This window comes from Hemitrygon akajei, chromosome 24 (genome assembly GCF_048418815.1).
Source record: "Hemitrygon akajei chromosome 24, sHemAka1.3, whole genome shotgun sequence".
Classification (NCBI taxonomy): domain Eukaryota; kingdom Metazoa; phylum Chordata; class Chondrichthyes; order Myliobatiformes; family Dasyatidae; genus Hemitrygon; species Hemitrygon akajei.
The window spans coordinates 17,451,686-17,472,799 of NC_133147.1; the positions used below are offsets into that span (position 1 = coordinate 17,451,686).

At 42.9% G+C, this 21,114-nt stretch overlaps 1 protein-coding gene across 5 annotated transcripts in view; it reads left to right on the forward strand.

Annotated features, from left to right (window-relative positions):
- Positions 1-937: 937 nt before the first annotated feature.
- The window catches only part of LOC140715906 (protein phosphatase EYA3-like), a 67,052-nt gene continuing 46,875 nt past the window's right edge, over positions 938-21,114 (forward strand). For 2 of the 5 annotated variants that reach the window (XM_073028427.1, XM_073028428.1), the window contains exons 1-2: positions 966-1,410; positions 19,509-19,660. In XM_073028427.1, coding sequence (XP_072884528.1) covers positions 19,628-19,660 — 33 coding nt within the window. In that variant the 5' untranslated portion in view covers positions 966-1,410; positions 19,509-19,627. Of the gene's footprint in view, positions 1,411-19,508; positions 19,661-21,114 lie in introns of all 5 variants that reach the window. The other 3 variants (XM_073028426.1, XM_073028425.1, XM_073028424.1) reach the window with 3 other exon arrangements.

Here is a 21,114-nt window from a genome sequence, read left to right on the forward strand (position 1 = left end):
GACTAGAACATCCCCCATTGATTCAGGATTTATTCCTTTGACTCACAGCCTATATCATTTTTAACTATTATCGCTTATGAATCCTCTGCATCTAAAATCCCAATTGTTAGAAAAATGCTTTTTTTCGGCAAAAAAAAGTGACATTTATTAAGAAAAATATTGAAAAGTACAAATGTTTAAGCAGGTCAACTCAGGGAAAGACAATCTTGGCATAAAATTGCTATACAATATCTGTGAAATAATTGGTTTTGCTTTTCCTGACAGATGTATTATCAGCTGCAAAACTCGCTGTGAGCTATAGCAACAAACACAAAAATACTTGAGGAACTCATCATCTATGGAAATGAATAAACAGTCGACGTTTTGGGCCGAGACCCTTCATTGGGACCAGCCACCAAGTCCTGTTTACACTTTTCCAAAGATGCTGCCTGGCCTGCTGAGTTCCTGCGGCATTTTGTGCGTGTGCTGCTGTGGACTGCCAGACTCCGCAGATTTTCTCGCTGCTGTGAGCCATTGATTTTCGCCGCTCTCCAAGAGTTTTTAAATCAATGTAGTTGCCAACCTCAAACCATAAGTCATCAACCACACAGTTCTCCCACTAGCTTGCAGTGACCTGCAGAATTCCGCTTTTACTTCAGATGTCTATCCTCTGCCACTTGGTTTTCCCAAGTACTAAAATAGCTTACCTGGTTGTTTGTAGGAGTGTTGCTACGTGCAATTTGTTTGTTGTGTCTCTAATATTGGAACAAGGAACCACGGGTGCGCATAGGAAGGTTTTAGTTGGGAGGGGGTAGGAAAATAGCTTGGGCATTGTGGAAAAGGGGCTCTTAAGGATTCAGTTGTCTGTCTGCCGCTGAGTTTTCCCTTGGCGGGAAGGTATTCGGTTTGAACGACGACGGGCCTCCCCTTCCCCTCGTGCGGAGGACCAACCGGATATCCCGGCTTGCAGCGCGACGCTAGCATGGCGGCCAGCGACGTCCAACCACTGAGGCAAACGGCGGGATGAGGTTGGAATCAAGGGTAGATTGTCTTCGTGTTCGCCTCCTCGGACTCCAGCACCCCCGCGCGGCTCAGCTCTTCCCGCCTCCCCTCCTTCCGCGCGATCGCCGAGGCGCTGAGCGCGGCCGGAGAGCGTCTTCGCGTCCGTCTGGCTGAGCAGGCTCGATGGGGCAGTGAGGACACGGGCCGCGAGTGTGCCCCTGCCAAATAGTGAGTGCCCACGGCCACCAAGGCCAGGACGGGGCGTCGCGCTTGCGCACTAGCTGCCAAGCGGCACTTCCTGCTAAATCGTGAGCCCCTCCACAGCGACTGGGAATAAAGCTGTCTCCTGCCGCCCATCAACATTTTTATAATTAAGAAAACTTTGATTAATGAGTTTCCCGCCCTTGTTTGCTCTTAACGTGAATACTGGTACGTCGAATTTCTAAACTTTTTAATGAAAATAAGGCATTGATTTATTTTCAATTGTTAAAGAACTTTTATACCTACCTGTCTGCTATTGTTGATAAATTGTTCTGTTGATTTTAGTGCACTTTATGGATTGAGAAAATTAAAGTGTTGGGATTAAAAGCATGGATTTTCCCCTTGGATTTCAACCTTGCTGGCTTAAGATCCAATATTAATTGTTGGTACAGCTTCCTGTTTACCAACCTTATCATTCCTTCAGACATTGATATATTTTTGTGAATTTCCAGAATTTTTATTCTTATCTCTGTATTTCATAAATTCTTATTCCTATAACAATTTCCCAGTAATTGCATTTTTCCACTATTTAAGAATTTTTAAATTTATGTTTATCTTTCTACTAACATAACCATTAATATTTGTAGTTGTATAGTATAGAAATGGGCCACTTTTACTGGCAGTGCATTCCAGATTTCAACAATATAGTGTAGTGAAAAATTAACCCCAAAATTTCCCCTTTAAAATTCCTTTCTCTCTCCTGAAAACTAGAACACAGCACAAGATATTCAGCTCACAATGTTTATTTTTTTTTATTTATTGAACTACAGTATGGAATAGGCCCTTCAAACCACACTGCTCAGCAATTCCTTGATTTAATCCAAGCCTAGGGGAAGTGAGAGGCAGGTGAGAAGAGATACGAGGTCAGAGTGGGGAATAGAAGAAGAGCGAAGGGGGAGGGAATTTTTTTTACCGGTAGGAGAAATCGATATTCATGCCATCAGGTTGGGAGGCTACCAAGATGGAATATAAGATGTTGCACCTCAATCCTGAGGGTGCCCTCATTGTGGCTAAAGAGGAGGCCATGGTCTGATATGTCAGAATGGGAATGGGGAATAGGAATTAAAATGGTTGGGCACTGGGAAATTCTGCTTTTGGCGGATTGAGCAGAGGTGCTCAATAAAGCGGTCTCCTGATTTACATCGGGTCTCACCAATGTAGGAGGAGACCATATCAAGAGCAATGGATACAATAGACAACCCCAGCAGGTTTGTAGGTGAAGTGGAGGAGGTTAAGGCTGCAGTTGTGGAGAATGATGTGTTGGATGTGGAGGCTCATTGGGTGGTAGGGGAGAACAAGAGGAACTCTAGTGGGATAGTAGGAAGATGGAATGAGTGCAGATGTCCGGGAAATGGGGGCGATGTGGGTGTGGGCAGCATCAATGGTGGAGGAAGGGAGACCCCATTCTTTGAAGAAGGAGGACATCTCTCCTGGAGAGGAAAGCCTCATCCTGGGAACAGTTGTAAGAACTGTAAAAAGCAAATAGTATTTTTACAGGAGATGGGTGGGAAGAGGTATAGTCAAGACAATTGTGGGAATCAGTAGGTTTATGAAAGATGTTGATAGTTTTTTTTTCTCCAGAGATGAAGACCGAGAGATTGAGAAAGAGGAGGGAGGTATCAGAAATGGACCGAGTGAATTTAAGAGCAAGGTGGAAGTTGGAAGCAAGGTTGTTGAAATTGGCCAGCTCAGCATGGGTGCTTTGAAGCAGCACCAATCTTGTCATCAATGTAGTGCAGGAAGAGTTGGGAAGTATTACCAGGGAAGGTGTAGGACAGCTTATATACATGAACTGATTGTGTGAACCATGACGTGACACTAGGCTCAGGAATGTCTGTATGTTAGGTGACTGAGAGGAAGTGATAAAGTGGCAGTGATTGTGGAGGGGTGGATTAGCGGTTGGATCATCCTTACTGTCAGGGAAAGTAAATGTTTTTGAGTCTGGTGGTCCTGGTGTCCAGCTTGTACAGCTAGAGATGCTCTCTACTGCACATCTGTACAATGACTTGAGTATAGATGTACATAGTCCAGCTCACTCAGCCTCCTCACAAAGTAGGGGTGTTGGATTGTGTATAATGTGTTCTGGGACCTTGAGGGATTGTGCAAGACATGCACTCCCAGAGGTTACCACTGCTGTGCTACCAATGTAAGTGTGTGTAAGTGTAAGTGCTGTGAGTGGTGCAAGTTCTCCTGAAATCGATAACCACCTCCTTTGTCTTGTTGACATTGAGGAAGAGGTTATTTGCCTGGCACCAGGTCCTGAGCTCTTCCAGCTCCTCTCTGAGGGCTGTCTCGTCATTGTTGGAGATGAGCCTCACCGCCATCGTGTCACGGGCAAACTTGACACATTGATTACTTACGAGAGTAAGTCTGCAGACGCTGGATATCCAAATGACACACGCAAAATGCTAGAGGAACTCAGCAGGCCAGGCAGCATCTATGGAAAAAAGTACAGTCTACATTCTGGACTGAGACCTTTCGGCAGGTCTGGAGAAAAAAAGATGAGTAGATTTAAAAGGTGAGGGAGAGGAGAAAGAGAGAGACACAAGATGAGAGGTGAAACTGGGAGCGAGAGTCATGAGGTAAAGAGCTGGGAAGTTGATTGGTGAAAGAGATACAGGATTGGAGAAGGGGGAGTCTGATAGAAGGGAACAGAAGGCCATGGGAAAAAGAAAAGGGGGGAGGAGCACCAGAGGAAGGCGATGGGCAGGTGAAGAGAAAGGGATGGGTAATGTGATTACTTGGCTATTTATAATTGGCCTCCTATATTGGTCATTTTTAATCTACTTTGAAATAATAGTTCACTCCGGCTTCTTAAGTTCTGTGCTGTAATTTTCAAAAGGAACATTGCGACTGTACATTTTCCTCATACTTTCCTAAAATTGAACACATATCAATCAGAATCAGGTTTAATGTCACTGTTGTGAAATTTGTTGTTGAAGGATAAATTTAAGGAATGAAACAGCACACGTATTGCAAGTTTGCAAAAAACTATATCCAGAAAAACTTAGTGATGAGTATACAGCATAGGAAAAAAGACCTTTGACCCCAACTTTTCCATGGCAAGCAAAGCACCTAGCAGAACTGGGCCTATTTGCATTTGTTTGGCCCATATCTCTCTAAGGTTTTCGTATCCATATACCTGTTCAGATGTCTTTCAGCTATTGCCATTGTACGTGCCTCTAACATTTTTTCTGGCAGTTCATACTGTCCAGCCTTGGTGTAGGATAAAATCACTCTCCACCCCATTCCTCTTTAAGTCTTTCCCCTCAAACCATAAATCTATACACTCTACTTCTAGGTTCCCCTGCTAAAGACTGTGACCATAAACACAAGAGATTCTGCAGATGCTGACAGACCCGAGCAGCACGCACAAAATGCTGGAGGAACTTGGCAGGTCATCTGCAGACAAGGTTAAACAGTCGATGTTTCAGGCCGAGACCCTTGTGAGGACCCATCAGGATCCTGATGAAAAGTCTCGGCCTGAAACATCAACTATTTATTCATTTCCATAAAGAAGGTGACCAATCACTTTATCTGTGCACCTCAATACTTCCATAATGTCACATTCCATTGAAAACATCCAGAGACAATCCTGTCTCTACTTATAACTTAGTCAAGTCTCAGCAATGTCCTGTTGAATCTTTTATGCACCCACTCTAGCTTAATGACATCCTTCTACCAGGATGTACATGGTGTGTCAAATGCTGTCTTCCCAACATCTTATATTGCTACAACATTGTGTTCAAGCTCTCTGACCAATGAAGGAAAGTGTGTCAAATGCTGCTTTCACCACCCTGTCCATTTGCTTTGCCATTTTTAGGGAACTCTGTACTTAAACCTTATGTTCCTTCTGCTGTACAATACTCTTTATGGCCCTGCCATTTATTATGCAAGTCCTGCCCTGGTTTATCTTCCCATTCGCTATGCTAGAGCTTTCAGTCTAGTGGAAATAACTCGGAAAATGTGTAGCTCATGTGTTTGATGGCTGGTTGAGCTGTTCTTCAATTGTAAGCATTTCATTGCCGTACGAGAAGACATCATCAGTGCATTTTTCAATTATGTGTCCCTCAATATGCTTGGCTTTTATATACTTATCAGTCGATTGGTCGTCATTACAGAAACTCCTTTGTGACGTAGGGAGAGGGTCTCGTCGCTGACTGGGTGCGTGGTGAACTCTGGAATTTTGCCCGCATTGGCTTCTAAGTGGGATCAAGGTCTACATATCTGTTTATAGAGTTGTTTGTGGAAAACCACGCTTTTAGGAATTCTCTTGCGGACCCCACGTTCACTTGCACCAGCACTTCCACTGGCACCCAGTCAGTTTGGGCCCCTCTTGATCTTCATGGGTAGAGACTAGAGAAAGTCGGTGATAACACTTTACAGCCAGTTGATGTTTGTGGAGCCTTGTGGATAGTTTTCTCCCTATTTGGCCAATCTAACATTTGCTGTTGTCCGCACATTGGATTTTGCGGACCACATTGGTTTTGTCCAGTAGCTTGGTTCGTTCTTTTGGTCTGCAGAGTACTCTCCACAACATAGCTGTCGGTTTATGCGTGACTAAAATTCTATGTTCTTGAGCAGTCGGGCTGTCATTTCCAAGATATTTCGAATGTATGGAAGGACAACTTGTTTGGCCTTTGGCACATTGTCGACCTCATAGGCATCTTTGTGTGAAGTTATGTGGGTATCCATTTTGTGCGAATACTTCGAAGAGATATTTCTCCTCTGTATGCTTTAGCTCTACCATGCTAGAGGATAAGACCATTGGACAAGACCAGTGTGTGGACTGCAGCAAATATTACGTCAACCAAGCAAAGAGAAAACTATCCACATGGATCCATGAACAGGTTGAAAGGCCGAGACAGAGTAGATGTGGAAAGGATGTTTCTCATGGTGGGGGAGTCTAGGACAAGAGGACACAGCCTCAGGCTAGAGGGGCATCCGTTCAAAACAGAGTTGCGGAGAAATTTCTTTAGCCAGATGGTGGTGAATTTGTGGAATTTATTGCCACAGCCAGCTGTGGAGGCCAGGTTTTTGGGTGTAAAGTCATGGCACAAGTAAATACAGAGTATGCACGATAATTCCTAGAGGCGTGGTTTTCTGCAAACAATTCTATAAACAGACTCGTGGACCTCGATCCCATTTATAAACCAATCTGGGCAAAATTCCAGACAGCACACAGAGTTTGCCATGCAACCAATTAGTGACGAGATCCCCTCCCTACATCAGAATCAGGTTTCTGTAATGACAACCAATCAGCTGATTGATAAGTATATAAAGGCCAAGCTTTTGGAGGACACACAAGTAAACAGCACACTGATGATGTCTCCTTGTATAGTGACAAAACATTTTGCAAATGGATTACCAAGATCAGAAAACAACTCAACCCTACCATTTTCAGTCTGTCCTTTTAAAATGAGTGGGATACAGCATGGAATTGATTGGAAATAATTTGGAAGATGTATAGCTTGGGTGGTTGATGGTTGGGTTGAATTGTTCTCTGATCTTGGCAATTTTCTTGCAAACGTTTCAAAAACCATGCAAGGAGACACCATTGTGCTGTTGATTGTGGTGTGTCCTCTGAATGCTTGGCCTTTATATACTTTTCAGTCAGCACTAAACATCATTTCAGAAACTCAATTGTGATGTGGGCAGCAAATCTCGTGGCTGATTGGCTGTGCGGTGAACTTTGAGCGTCGTGGTCTGGAATTTTGCCCACATTGGCTCATAAATAGGATCGAAGTCTACGCGTTTGTTTACAGAATTGTTTGCGGAAAACCCTGCTTCTAGGAATTCTCTTATATGCTGCATGTTTGCTTGCACCATAACTTAACACTGATGCCCAGTCAAATTTGTGCCCCTCTTGATCTCCATGGGTAGAGACTAGGGCGTGTAAGGGAATCAATCAGCTGATTGTAAAGTATACAAAGGCCAAGCATTTGGAGGACACACTGCAGTTAACAGTGTACTGACAACCTCTCTTCGCATGGTGATGAAATGTTTGCAAGTAAATTGTACACTAAAGAGACCTGTGTTAGTAAAAATACTGTTCAGGAGGAGTTGGGGCTTGTTTGAGTCAAAGATGATCAAATGCCCCAAAAACAATACTGGGCCTGTCAGTAACAAAACCAGTGTTAAAATGTCACCACCACAAGTATTGCATGTTTTGACATACAGTTCGTAGCTTTTTACTCCCCCATTTTGAATAACTAGTTCTGGTTCCGTCCACCTAAACCGGGTGCAAGGTTGGATCCATCTAAGCACTGGGCCGATCTGGGAACGTCGAGTACGGGCCGGACGCGTAACACTGTGGCAGGGCCAAGGTCCTAGTGCAGGGGATGACCCAGTGCTTGGATAATTTAAACACTGGGCCAGGTGGATTGAAAAGGCAGGGCATTGGACCAGAGGAGAGGGTCCAGCCGGTCCTGCTCCGGAACATTTTGCTCTACTCTCCTTGGCACTGAGGCTGTGTCGTTCCTCGGCTGCTCCGGGTTTTTGTGTTTGCGAGCTCTGCGGCGATTTGCCCTACTGTGAGATTGAGGCTATGGGCTTACTCCAGACTTCGGGTTTATGGACTCACTTTTGTTCTGAATGCTGGTGCTTGCTGTATTATTTGCATAATTTGTTTTTCTCTCTCTCTGTGAGTATTGGGTGTTGATCTTATTTCAATTGGGTTCCTTCAGGTTTCTTGCTTTGTGGCTGCCTGTAAGCAGGCGAATCTCAAGGTTGTATAAATTATACATACTTTAATAGTAAATGTACTTTGAACTTTAGTTCCCAGTGAACATTGCCTCCTGTAGTAGAGCTTGGGTTTTAAGTGAATAACAACATTAATTTAAATACGGATATACATTGCCTGGAAGAGGCCTGGCATACTGTTCATGAAATCTTTTTGCTTATTTGTAAGAAAGTAGAAGACCAACAGTGGAAAGGTCAGAATAGAATGATGGTGTGAGGTAGTAGTGAAAGAGGGGTTATTACCATGAGATGAAGGCCAAATTCACACACTTATTTTTATTCATTAGGCTGTTAGTAAGCTGTGACCTTTTTTAAAAATTGGTGTTCATTGTGAATCCAGTATTGATAAATATTGCAGAGATCCTGTTCACACAGTAAATATGTAAATTTAACTTTAGCCTCTGCTTGTTAAGGGTGTGGTGTAACTTAGCAGCTGATCATAAACAGGAGAAAAAGTCTAGAGATGCTGGAAATTCTGACCAACACACACAAAATGCTGGAGGAACTCAGCAGGTCAGGCAGCATTTATGGAAATGAATAAGCCGTCGATGTTTCAGATCGAGACCCTTCTTCAGGACGGGAAAGAAAGGGGGAAGATGCCAGAATAAGAAAAGTGGGAAGGGAAGGAGGATAGCTGGAGGGTGATAGGTGAAACCTGATGGGTAGGAAAAGTCAAGGGCTGGAGAGGAAGGAATCTGATAGGAGAGGAGAGTGGACCATTGGAGAAGGAGGAGGAGGAGGTGACCTGGAGGGAAGTGATAGGCAGGTGAGAAGAGGTAAAAGATCAGAGTGGGGAATAGAGGAAGTGGGAGATTTCCTTACTGGAAGGAGAAATCGATATTCATGCCATTGGGTTTGAGGCCACCCAGACAGAATATAAGGTGTTGCTCCTCCACCCTGAGGGTGTCTTCATCTCGGCACAAGAGGAGGCCACGAATCAACATGTCGGAACGGGAATGGGAATAACAGTTGAAATGTTTGGCCACCGGGAAGTTGTAAATTTCATGCTGTTTGAATAAATAAGAAAACCATGACTGCCAAGGACTGCACTTTCCAAAGTGAATTTATTAAAAGTACATCTTTCAAAAGATTGGCTGTAAACAAACCAGTGCTTTTCAGCTGAAATTTGTCCAAGGTATTTTAGTAATGTTCAAAGTAAATTTATTATCAAAGTCTGCATTACATTACCAAATACTACCTTGACATTCACAGTAAAAAAAAGAAATGGTATAGAATTTTATGAAAAACTACACATTAACAGACAAATTAAAAAACGAATGTGCAAAACATGAACTGCAAACAAAAATAATACTGACCATGAATTGTAAAGTGTCCTTGAAAGTGAGTCTGTAAGTTGTAGAATTACCGGTAGTTGAATGAACTTATCCACACCAGTTCAGGAGCCTGATGGTTGTAGTGTAATAGCTGTTCCTGAACCTAGTTGTGTGAGACCTAAAGATTCTATAGCCCCTGCCAATGGCAGTTATGAGAAGGTGGTATGCCCTGGATGGTTTTGGTCATTGGTGATGATGGCAACATTTCATGTAAATATACTCAGTGATGTGGAGAGCTTTGTCTGTGATGGACTGAGCAATAATCACCTTCTGTAACCTTTTCCATTCCTAGACATTGGTGTTTCCATACCAAGCTGTGATGCTACCAGATATTCTTCACTCTAGTTATAGAGTTATAGAAAAGTACAGCAGAGAAACAGGCCCTTCGGCCCATCTGTTCCATGCTGATACATTTAGACTGCCTATAGTGCGCTGTACCCTACCATCCATGTACTTATCCAAACTTCTCTTAACCGTTGAAATCAAACTTGTATGCACCGCTTGTGCTGGCAGCTCATTCCACACTCTCATGGCCATCTGAGTGAAAAAGTTTCCCTCATTCTCCTTTTCACCCTTCACCCTTAACCTATAAACTTTGGTTGTCGTCCCGCCCAACTTCAGTAGAAAAAGCCTGCTTGCATTTACCCTATCTATACCTCTATCAAATCTCCTCTCAATCTTCCGCATTCCAAGGAATGAAGTCTTAACCTATTTAATTTTTCCTTATAACTCAGGTCTTCCAGACTCGGCAACATCCTTGTAAATTTTCTCTGTACTCTTTCAATCTTATTTAAATCTTTTGAAATTTGTCAAGGTTTTTGTACCATGTCGAATCTACATAGACTTCTAATGAAATAGTGGCACTGTTGTGTTGTATTTGTAATGACACTTATGTGCTGGTCCCGAGACAGATCATCTGATATGTTAACATCAAGGAATTTAAAGCTACTGACCTGACCTTTCCCACCTCCATTTACCTAATGAGGATTGGCTCTTACATTCACACAGGGAGGAACTGAGGCCCAGGTCTTTGAGCTTAGGGATGAGTTTCAAGGAGGTGATAGTGTTGAATGCTGAGCTGTAGTCAATGAAGAGCATCCTGATGTATGCATCTTCATTGTCCGGGTGTCAAGAGCTGAGTGGGGAGCCAATGAAATGGCATCTGCAGTTGGTTGACCTATTATGACCATAAGCAAATTGAAGTGTGTTCAGGTCAGTCCTCAGACAGGAGCTGATGTGTTTCATTACCAACCTCTCGAAACATCTTGTCACAGTGGATCTAAGTGCTACTGGAGGATAGTCATTGAAGCAATTTACCACATTCTTCCTTGCTACCAGTATGAGTGACGACTGCTTGAAGCAGATGGGCACCTCAGCCTGCTGAAGCGGGAGGTTGAAGATGTCTGTAAACGCTCTAGCCAGTTGATTAGCTTCAGTACTTGGCCAGGTACACCACCTGGGCCAGATGCTTTCTGTGGATTCACCTGCCTGAAGAATGCTCCCACATCACGCTCAGACTGAGATCATAGATTCATCAGTGACAGCAGAGGTTCATGAATGTGTTTCTATGTTTTGTCGGTCAAAGCGGGCATAAAAGGCATTGAACTCATCTGGGAGTAAAACCTCATTGTTATTTTATATTGCTTGGTTTTGCTTTGTAGGAGGCAATGGCATTGAAGCCCAGGTCTTGTTCTTTGTGTTAGTAATTGGGATCAAAAGATATTCAAAGAATACAGGCATCCTTTCACTTTTCTCACCAATGGTGCTGAAAAGATTGTGTCTGGAATGGAGCTTATGTATAACATGATTGAAGGAGTATAAAGAATCACTGGTTCATAACACCTGTAGCCTTTCCATTAAGTATGCATTAAGACCTAATCATTGGATGTTCTATTATTCTGTCTGGCACCCTACAGAAATATGGTATTTGCCAAATAATGATTTTAACAGTTACAAACCTGATTAATGCATTTTGGCAGAATAGGATAGGTTACTGTGAGATGATGGCATCTTTCAGAATCAGGAATCAGGTTTAATATCACTGGCAAGTGTTGTGAAATTTGTTGTCTTTGCGGCAGCGGTACAATGCAATGCATAATAATAGAGAAAAAATTTTAATTACTGTAAATATGTACATATATTAAATAGGTAAAGTAGTGCAAAAATAGAAATAAAAATGTAATGAAGTAGTGTTCATGACTTCAATGTCCATTCAGAAATTGGGTGGCAGAGGAGGAAGATGCTGTTCTTGAAATCGTTGAGTGTGTGTCTTCAGGCTTCTGTACCTCCTTCCTGATGTTAACAATAAGAACAAGGCTTGACCTGGGTGGCGGGGGTCTTTAATGATGGATTCAGTGACATTCTCAGATTCAGATTCAGATTATTGTCATTTATAAACAACAAATACAATGCAGTTAAAAAATGAGACAACATTCTCCGGAATGATATCACGAAAAAGCACAAAACAGACCACACAAGAAAAACCACATAACGTTTGGTAATCCCCAATCCAGAGTCTGGAGAGGCTGCTGCATATCAATATCGTGCTACCATCTTAGCACTTTCCCCAGAAAGGAACTACAAACCCATCAGACAAAACTAAAGCTACAAGACCTACATAAAACCACATAGTTACATATAGTTATAGTTAACATATACCGTAGATGTCGGATTATAAGCCGCTACTTTTTTCCCACATTTTGAACAGCTTTGAACACTGCAGCCTTTACTACGGTGCGGCTAATGCATGATTTTTTTTCATGCCGCCAAAAACATTTTGCCTCGTAACAGTAGACCAATAAAATTGATGAGTAGTTCACAGAGGTCCAATGAAATTGTACGATAAATCAAGCGCACTTTCACAATTAAATTATTGTAAATCAGTCATTTGTACTCACCCTCATCAACATGGAAAACACTCGAAGAAAAGCATTGTGCTGCCTTTATGGCAGTTATTTAGTTTATAATATTTTCGCTTAGTAATTCATTTTCTAGTTAAAGTTAGAAGTGTTTTAACTATATTTGTTTTCTGTACTACATCGCGGGATGCTATGACGTCACACCCGGTTTCGCCGCGTCTTGTGGGATACCGGTTTGCGATAAATGGGAAGGCGGGGGCGAGCGCATTACGCGAGCGGCATTAGATCTGAGCGAACGCTGCTTTTAAGTTAAAGGCGATCAATAACTTTTCCTGGTAGGCTGCAGTATATATATTTTTTACCAGTTAGGAGATATTGGAATGTTGTTCAGTAAAAAAGTACCGTAGATTCCGGACTACAGAGCGCACCTGATTAAAAGCCGCAGGCTCTAATTTTAGAAATAAAATCAATTTTTTAATTGTAAAGGCCGCACCGGATTTTAGGCCGCACCGCTACTTTTAAATATACATACGTATCGGTAACACAAATTACGTTGCATATACTTTTTTACTGAACAGCACGAACAACATTCCAATATCTCCTAGCGACTGGTAAAAATATATATACTGCAGCCTACCAGGAAAAGTTATTGATCGACTTTAACTTAAAAGCAGCGTTTTCGCTCGGGTCTAATCGGGTCTGACGCGCTTGCGCAATGTGATCGGGTCTAATCGGGTCTGACACGCTTGCGCATTGCGATCGGGTCTAATCGGGTCTGACGCGCTTGCGCAATGCGATCGGGTCTAATCGGGTCTGACGCGCTTGCGCATTGCGATCGGGTCTAATCGGGTCTGACGCGCTTGCGCAATGCGATCGGGTCTAATCGGGTCTGACGCGCTTGCGCAATGCGATCGGGTCTAATCGGGTCTGACGCGCTTGCGCATTGCGATCGGGTCTAATCGGGTCTGACGCGCTTGCGCAATGCGATCGGGTCTAATCGGGTCTGACGCGCTTGCGCATTGCGATCGGGTCTAATCGGGTCTGACGCGCTTGCGCAATGCGATCGGGTCTAATCGGGTCTGACGCGCTTGCGCATTGCGATCGGGTCTAATCGGGTCTGACGCGCTTGCGCAATGCGATCGGGTCTAATCGGGTCTGACGCGCTCGGGTCTTGCTTTTCTTCGAGTATTTTCCATGTTGATGAGGGTGAGTACAAATGACTGATTTACAATAATTTAATTGTGAAAGTGCGCTTGATTTATCGTACAATTTCATTGGACCTCTGTGAACTACTCATCAATTTTATTGGTCTACTGTTACGAGGCAAAATGTTTACGAGGCGGCATGAAAAAAAACCATGTATTAGCCGCTCTGGATTATAGGCCGCAGAGTTCAAAGCTGTTCAAAATGTGGGAAAAAAGTAGCGGCTTATAATCCGGAATCTACGGTATACACAACGTATATTTAAAAGTAGCCGCGTTACAGGCACGGTTCGAAAAAAAGCATTTGCAATATGTATTTGTTTATGTTACCATATGGATTTAATTAAAAGTTAAAAAATCCTCACGTGTAATATCTTTCTGTGTAAATATCTCATATTACAACGTGGGACACCTGCGGCCGAAAATCCGGTGCGGCCTGTACAAGTACAAAATTGATTTTCTTTCTAAAATTAGAGCCAGCGGCTTTTAATCAGGTGCGCTCTGTAGTGCGAAATCTACGGTAGTTTCAACAGTGCAGACAATACCATAATTGATAAAAGACTAACTGACAAAGACCACATAATTATAACACATAGTTTCAACAGTGCAAAGCAATACCATAATCTGATAAAGAGCAGTCCATGGCACAGTTTAAAAGAAAGTCTCGAAGTCCCGACAGCCCATTATCTCACATAGACGGTAGAAGGAAGAAAAACTCTTCCTGCCATGAACCTCCAGCGCCGCAGCTTCCCGATGCAGCCTCTGGGAGCCCCGACCACAGCCAACTCCGAGTCCGTCCGAAAACTTTGAGCCTCTGACCAGCCCTCCGAAACCCAGCACCATCTCTGATGAGCGCTTCGACCCCGGCCCCGGCCGCCAAGCAACAGGCAAAGCCGAGGATTCGGGGCCTTCCTCCCGGAGATTTTTCCGATCGCACAGTAGTAGCCAGCAGCAGCGAAACAGGCATTTCAAAAGTTTCACCAGATGTTCCTCTGTGTTTCACACGTCCATCTCCAGCTAGAACTTCTAGATATCCAATCATAAACAGGAGAAAATCTGCAGATACTGGAAATCCAAACAACACACAAAATGCTGGAGGAACTCAGCAGTCCAGGCAGATATACCTCTTTTGAATTACGTGTGTGTGTATTTTTTTTGCTCTGGATTTCCAGGATCTTCAATTTATCTCTCATGAATCCAATAATCTGTAAAGTCTGTGGCAGAGTAACATAGTTTTGATGTACCTGGCAAAATCTAGGCAATCAACGACTGAGGAAAAATTAAGTTAATTATTTAAGAATAGTCTTACAGTCATTTCTATGTACAGCACAGAAACAGGCCCTCTGGCCCACCTAGTCCGTGCTGAACCATTTAAACTGCCTACTCACATCGCCCTCCATACCCCTGCCATCCATCCAAACTTCACTTAAACATTGAAATTAAAATGAACCACTTGCACTGGCAGCTCATTCTACACTCTCACGACCCTCTGAGTGAAGAAGTTGCCCCTCATGTTCCCGTTAACTTTTCACATTTCACCCTTAACCCATGATCTCTGGTTGTAGTTCCAGCCAACCTCAGTGGAAAAAGCCTGCTTGTATTTACCCTTCTGCTTTATTGGTTTAAAGGAAAGCTAAATCATGAACATTCTCTTTTCATTTGTTTTCAAAATGGTTAAGGCACATCTATTTAAAAATAGGAGTTATCACAGGATGCCGTGTACATCAGAAATGTTTTCTCTTCTGTTCACAGTTGCTATGTACAATGCAAGCTTAAAAAAAAGACTCAATGTAATCTACAGATTTATATTGATTAAACTTAATAAACATGTTGAAATAGAGAATGGGCAGAGAGGAGTTGTAAAATATCTCAGGATTTTATTTGAGACAGCCTCTGTTCCTTGACCACTAAGTATATTTAATCCCACACCTTTACAGGAAGAATTAAGGTTTCAGCTTTCATCTAGAATGGGTAAAAGAGTGGCTGTGGAAGTGCAGCAAGGGTACATGTAATTGAAAGAGCAAGGAAGATGTAAAACAAAGAAAAAAAAATGTGAGAAGGAAAGAAACAGCCTTAGCTTCAGGAAGAAAGAAAATGCTTTGAGATACAGGAGCAGTGGTTTAAGGAGGGCAAGCTACCTCTTTTTTTTCTGTCCCTGTCTGCAGCCGTTAACTCAGCTGGCTACCCCTGCAGTGTTGATCAGTGTCAAGAAACCCAAATTAAATCCACTGCAATTCAATGTTGTAAAAGAATAAAACATGAAAACTACCAAGGGGTTGGGGGGGGGGGGGGGTGAATACTTTTTATAGGCACTGTACATTTCTACAAGGAGGAACGTTCAGCATGGCATCAAGAACTTCAAAGTCACATATTAGGAACACCCAGATGCTCTGTATAAGCCCACAAGCTGGTACAACCCTGCTGTGTCAGACACCATCTGGAATATTTGTGGGTCCCCATATTAGTTTCATTTGCCAACTTGGAATTGGCCTTTTTGTTAAAATTGGTACGGAACTGAAATGCTTCTAATTTTTCTTCTTATTTTTCTCAGTCTTTGAATATAACCATATAACAATTACAGCACGGAAACAGGCCATCTCGGCCCTTCTAGTCTGTGCCGATGCTTACACTCACCTAGTCCCAGTGGCTCGCTCTCAGCCCATAACCCTCCATTCCTTTCCTGTCCATATACCTATCCAATTTTACTTTAAATGACAATACCGAACCTGCTTCTATCACTTCTACTGGAAGCTCATTCCACACAGCTACCACTCTCTGAGTAAAGAAGTTCCCCCTCATGCTACCCTTAAACTTTTGTCCCTTAACTCTCAAATCATGTCCTCTTGTTTGAATCTCCCCTACTCTCAGTGGAAAAAATCTATCCACGTCAACTCAATCTATCCCCCTCATTATTTTAAATACCTCTATCAAGTCCCCCCTCAACCTTCTACGCTCCAAAGAATAAAGACCTAACTTGTTCAGCCTTTCCCTGTAACTTAGGTGCTGAAACCCAGGTAACATTCTAATAAATCTTCTCTGTACTCTCTCTATTTTGCTGATATCTTTCCTATAATTCGGTGACCAGAACTGTACACAATACTCCAAATTCGGCCTTACCGAATTTTGCTTTGAGTTAATTTTTAATTTAGCTTCATTGTGCTAGTTCTTTAAAAAACAGCTAAAACTAAGTTAAAGCCTGTTGAAAGAGCATAAAAACACACAAATAAGAAACATTGCCTGCGTGTATTTCAACACTTTCTGTTTTTATTCTTGCCTGGACGTTCCTTCCTGATTATTATAATTATCCAGCACTGACAACGTTGTCATGAATCTCCTTTGCACATTCTTGTGCTGTAGCATTCTTTCTGTAGGGCGGAGACCAGAAAAGTATGTAGCAGTTCACCTCCTTCCCCCCCATCCCACTTTCCGCAGGAATCGCTCCCTCCACTATTCCCTTGTCCATTCGTCCCTCCCACTAATCTCCCTCTAGTCACTTATCTCTGCAGGTAGCCTAAGTGCTATCCTTGCTCGTTCACTTCCTCACCTCCATTCAGGGCCCCAAACAGTCCTTCCTGGTGAGGCAACACTTCACTTGCGAATCTGCTGGGGACGTCTATTGTATCTGGTGCTCCTGATGCGTCCTCATATACATTGGTGAGACCCATCGTAAATAGGGGATCACTTCCTCGAGCACCTCCACACCACCCATAGGTGGGACTTCTTGGTGGCCAAACATTTTAATTCCGATTCCCGTTCCGGTTCCATCGTGTTGATCCATGGCTGCCTTTTGTGCCTAGATAAGGTCACCCTCAGGGTGGAGGAGCAAAACCTTGTATTCTGTCTGGTTAGCTGGCATGAATATCAATTTCTCCTTCCAGTAAACAACTCCCCCCACCCCCCCCCCCCCCATTTTCTCTATTCCCATTTTGATCTTTTTACTTCTCAACTGCCTATTACCTCCTCCTGGGTCCCTTCCTCCTTCCTGTTCTTCTATGATCCACTCTCCTATCCTACCAGATTCCTCCTTCTCCAGCCCTTAACCTCAATCACCCACCTGACTTCACCTAATACCTTCCAGCTAGCCTCTTCCCCACACCCCACACTTTTTATTCTGGCATCTTCCCCCTGCCTTCTCAGTTCTGAAGAAGGGTCTTGGCCCAAAATGTTGGCAGTGTATTCTTTTCCATAAATGCTGCCTGACCTGCTGAGATCCTCCAGCATTTATTCTGTGTTGCTGCAGTACTTAAGTTATGGCTGGACCACTGTTTAATACAGATCTTCATAACCTTGAACACTAGAGGGAATTTGCTAATATACCTTCTCAGCCTTTTCTAACTGTAGCCCCCTGGTAAGCCTCAGGCTCACTCAGCTCGCTTCCGTCTAGGGGGAGCAGCCTTCGGCCCCGCCAAACTGAGTAATCAGCTTGTGTAGGTGCTGTGTGATGTCCCCTCCAAGCCCAATAACAGACAGTACACTATATGCAATTAAATGATTACACTTTGTAGATCTTACTGGAACTATGTACTTAATAGAGATACAATATAAAAGGAAAAGTAAAAGGCGCCAAACTTATCAAAGTCCAACCACTTCATGTACTACCATTGGAGCTCAGTTAACGAAGACTTCTTGCCACCATTTGATCCCCTCCGACCTCCTCAGCCCACCGCCTGGGACCAACAATGGTGGTCGACCAGACGCTCCACACAAATCTGTCCTCGTCGAAAACCCTGGGCCTGGGACCCCTGCTCGGGGTCCGTTCCGTCGCCCAGCTTACAACATTGCGTCTTCTCCCTCTAACCCCCTCACGCCGTCTCCCCCAAAGTCCGCCCAACACTAGCTTACAGACCCACAAGAAAGAATAACCTCTATCCCCATTGGTTAACAAACAAATGCAATTCTCGTTATCAGTAATTATAACCCAAACAAGCTGCGAGAGAAAGCACTCTCACCAGTTAGCATAACACAGAAGCATTTTTACTTTTAACAAACAAAGAAGCCATTTTGATTAACACACACAGTAACATAAAGAAAGAAGAAATCCCCTTACATAACTCTCTTGGGAGTTTGGACTGACACTTCAAAACGTTCCTTTATACTACCTGTTCAACATCCATCATATACTCCCTTGCTTTGGTTTTCCCTCTGCCGTATATGACCATAAGACCATAAAATATAGGAGCAGAATAAGGCCTTTCAGCCCATCGAGTCTGCTCTGCTATTTCATCCATGTCTGATCCATTTCCCTGTCAGCCCCAACCTCCTGCCTTCTCCCCGTGTCCCTTCATGCCTCGACTAATCAAGAATCTATCAACCCTTTACCTTAAATATACCCAGTGACTTGGCTTCCACAGCCGCCTGTGGCAACGAATTCCGCAGATTCACCACCACCTGATTAAAGAAATTCCTCCTCATCTCCATTCTAAAAGGACGCCCCTCTAGTCTGAGGCTGTGTCCTCTGGTCTTAGACGCCCCCACCATAGGAAACATCCTCTCCACATCCGCTCTTTCAAGGTGTCATTTTCCTTTTATCAACTCAGCCAGTTATGATACCATAGGAGTAATTGATAACCACGCAGCCACTGAACCTTTTGTTATTCTATTTGGTTGCCATTGTTTTATATGAGACTTGTCAAGTGGCTTCTGAAAATACATATTAAAAGAGGAGAGTGGGAGAAGATAGTCTGGATATATGTGATAATTTGGTGGGGATTCTTCCCACAAAAATTTGCAAATTACTAGCTGTACTTCAGTTTTTTTTTGCCTTGTTTCACAGAGAATGTTTAATTAATGTAGATTCATTTGAATTCACAGGAGTTTCCAACTCACACCTAGTCAGTGAATAGCTATTATGACCCTGTGATTAACTTGATATCAGATGAGGCAAATTGTGTATCTTGACCTTGATTCTGGAGAAATGTTTGTAAAGAATTGGACTTGCACATGGCAGTTGACCTTGTTATTTCAGTTCTTGCAGTTGTTTATAGAATGTGTAATGTTTTGTAATTGGTTAAATGATCTTTCCAGGCTTAACCATAAAACAGACTCCATTTTTTCACTCTGTGCATTAATATTGGCTTCTCCCATGTAATTTGATAATGAATTAAATCTGTAGTTTGCTCCTTCTGTTACAGATGATCTGTGATGACAATATATAAGGCTCGTAATTTTCTGACAAACCTCACCTTTGAAGATAAAGTCGTGTCACTGTCTTGAGCTGTGAAGGGGAGGAAAACACAGGTGCTCAACTTTAATGGAAGGTCCACGGGGCTCACAGGAACAGCCTGTAAGTGTCCATATAAGCAACGTGTTTCAGTATGTGCTTTGTTAAACGGAGGATTGCTCAGGGGCCTGATTTATAGTTCATTTATTGGATACTACTGTTCAGCAGATATTCATAAACTTCAAAGGAAACAGACTGCAGATGCTGGAATCCAAAGCAATGAACAAGCTGTGGAAGAACTCGGTGGGTCAAGTGGCATCTGTGGGAGGAAAGAAACTATCGACATTTTGTGTCAAAGCCCCGCATGAGGCCTGATGCAGAGTTTCAACCCAAAACGTTAACAATTCCTATCCTCCAGTAGGTGGTGCGTGGCCTGCTGAGTTCTTCGACAGATTGCTTGTTGCACATAATTTTGAAGTCTCTTTCAGCTGTCGATGCAATGATATAAGGTAACGGATACGCTCGTTCTTATCTCCTCTGCCTCTCTTTGATCTCCTTCCCCTTTTTCCCATTTTGGGTGAGTGTGTGATTAATTAACAAAGTGAAAATTTACTATGTACAAGACAGTAAAATCTTTGTTGGCAATCCATCAATATAATTCCAGGGACAGAAAACAGTGACTCTGAAGAATGAACCAGAGCTATTGTAATTATTGAGCTAAACAAAGGCTATTGAAGGTACAGGAAATGCAAGCAGCCAATTACTCCATGATCCTAGAAATCAATTAGAATATAAAAAAATCACAGGTCATTCAACCCATTCTTGCACTGATGCTCCACTTGAACCTCCTGTCATTCTGCCTTGTTTAACAGTCAGCATAGTTCTTTACTGTTTACTGCCTTTGCTTTCCCTTGACTGCACCCAAGCCTTCACTACAATCAATGGTTCAATTTAATATCAGAGAATGTATACAATATACAACCTGAAATTCTTACTCTTCACAGACACCCACGAAACAGAGAGGAAAAAACCCAAAGAATGAATGACGGAAAACATTGGAACCCCAAAGGCCCCATTCACCCCTTCTCATACTCAAGCATCAACCCTCCTCCTCCCACTTGCTCCAGCAAAACTGTCAACCCCCACCCCCCCACCATACAAGCAATAGCAAAGCCCCCAGAGACTATGATGTAGAGTCCATCAAAAACTACTATCCACCACAACATTTTGACAACTGAGACATGTTCTCTCTCACTAATGAAGAAGAAAGAAAGATATCATTCCTGCCACAACAAGGGGAGGAGACCAACAGCTCACTGTTCCGATGTCACATCTTAGATCCTCACCACTCTGGGTAAAAAGTTTCTTCGGAAGTCTGTTGAATTCTTAAAGTGATTGTATTATATTCATGACATTGGTTCATAACACATTAGCAGCTAAAAGGTGAGCAGCAGGAGGGTGAGAGGGGTTGGAGCAGATGAGATTAAGTTCCTGCTTTTATTGATGCTTGTGCGTGAGAGGGGCAAGTGGTGGCTTTGGGATTTAATGTTTTCTGTCATTTATTCTTTCGGGTTTTT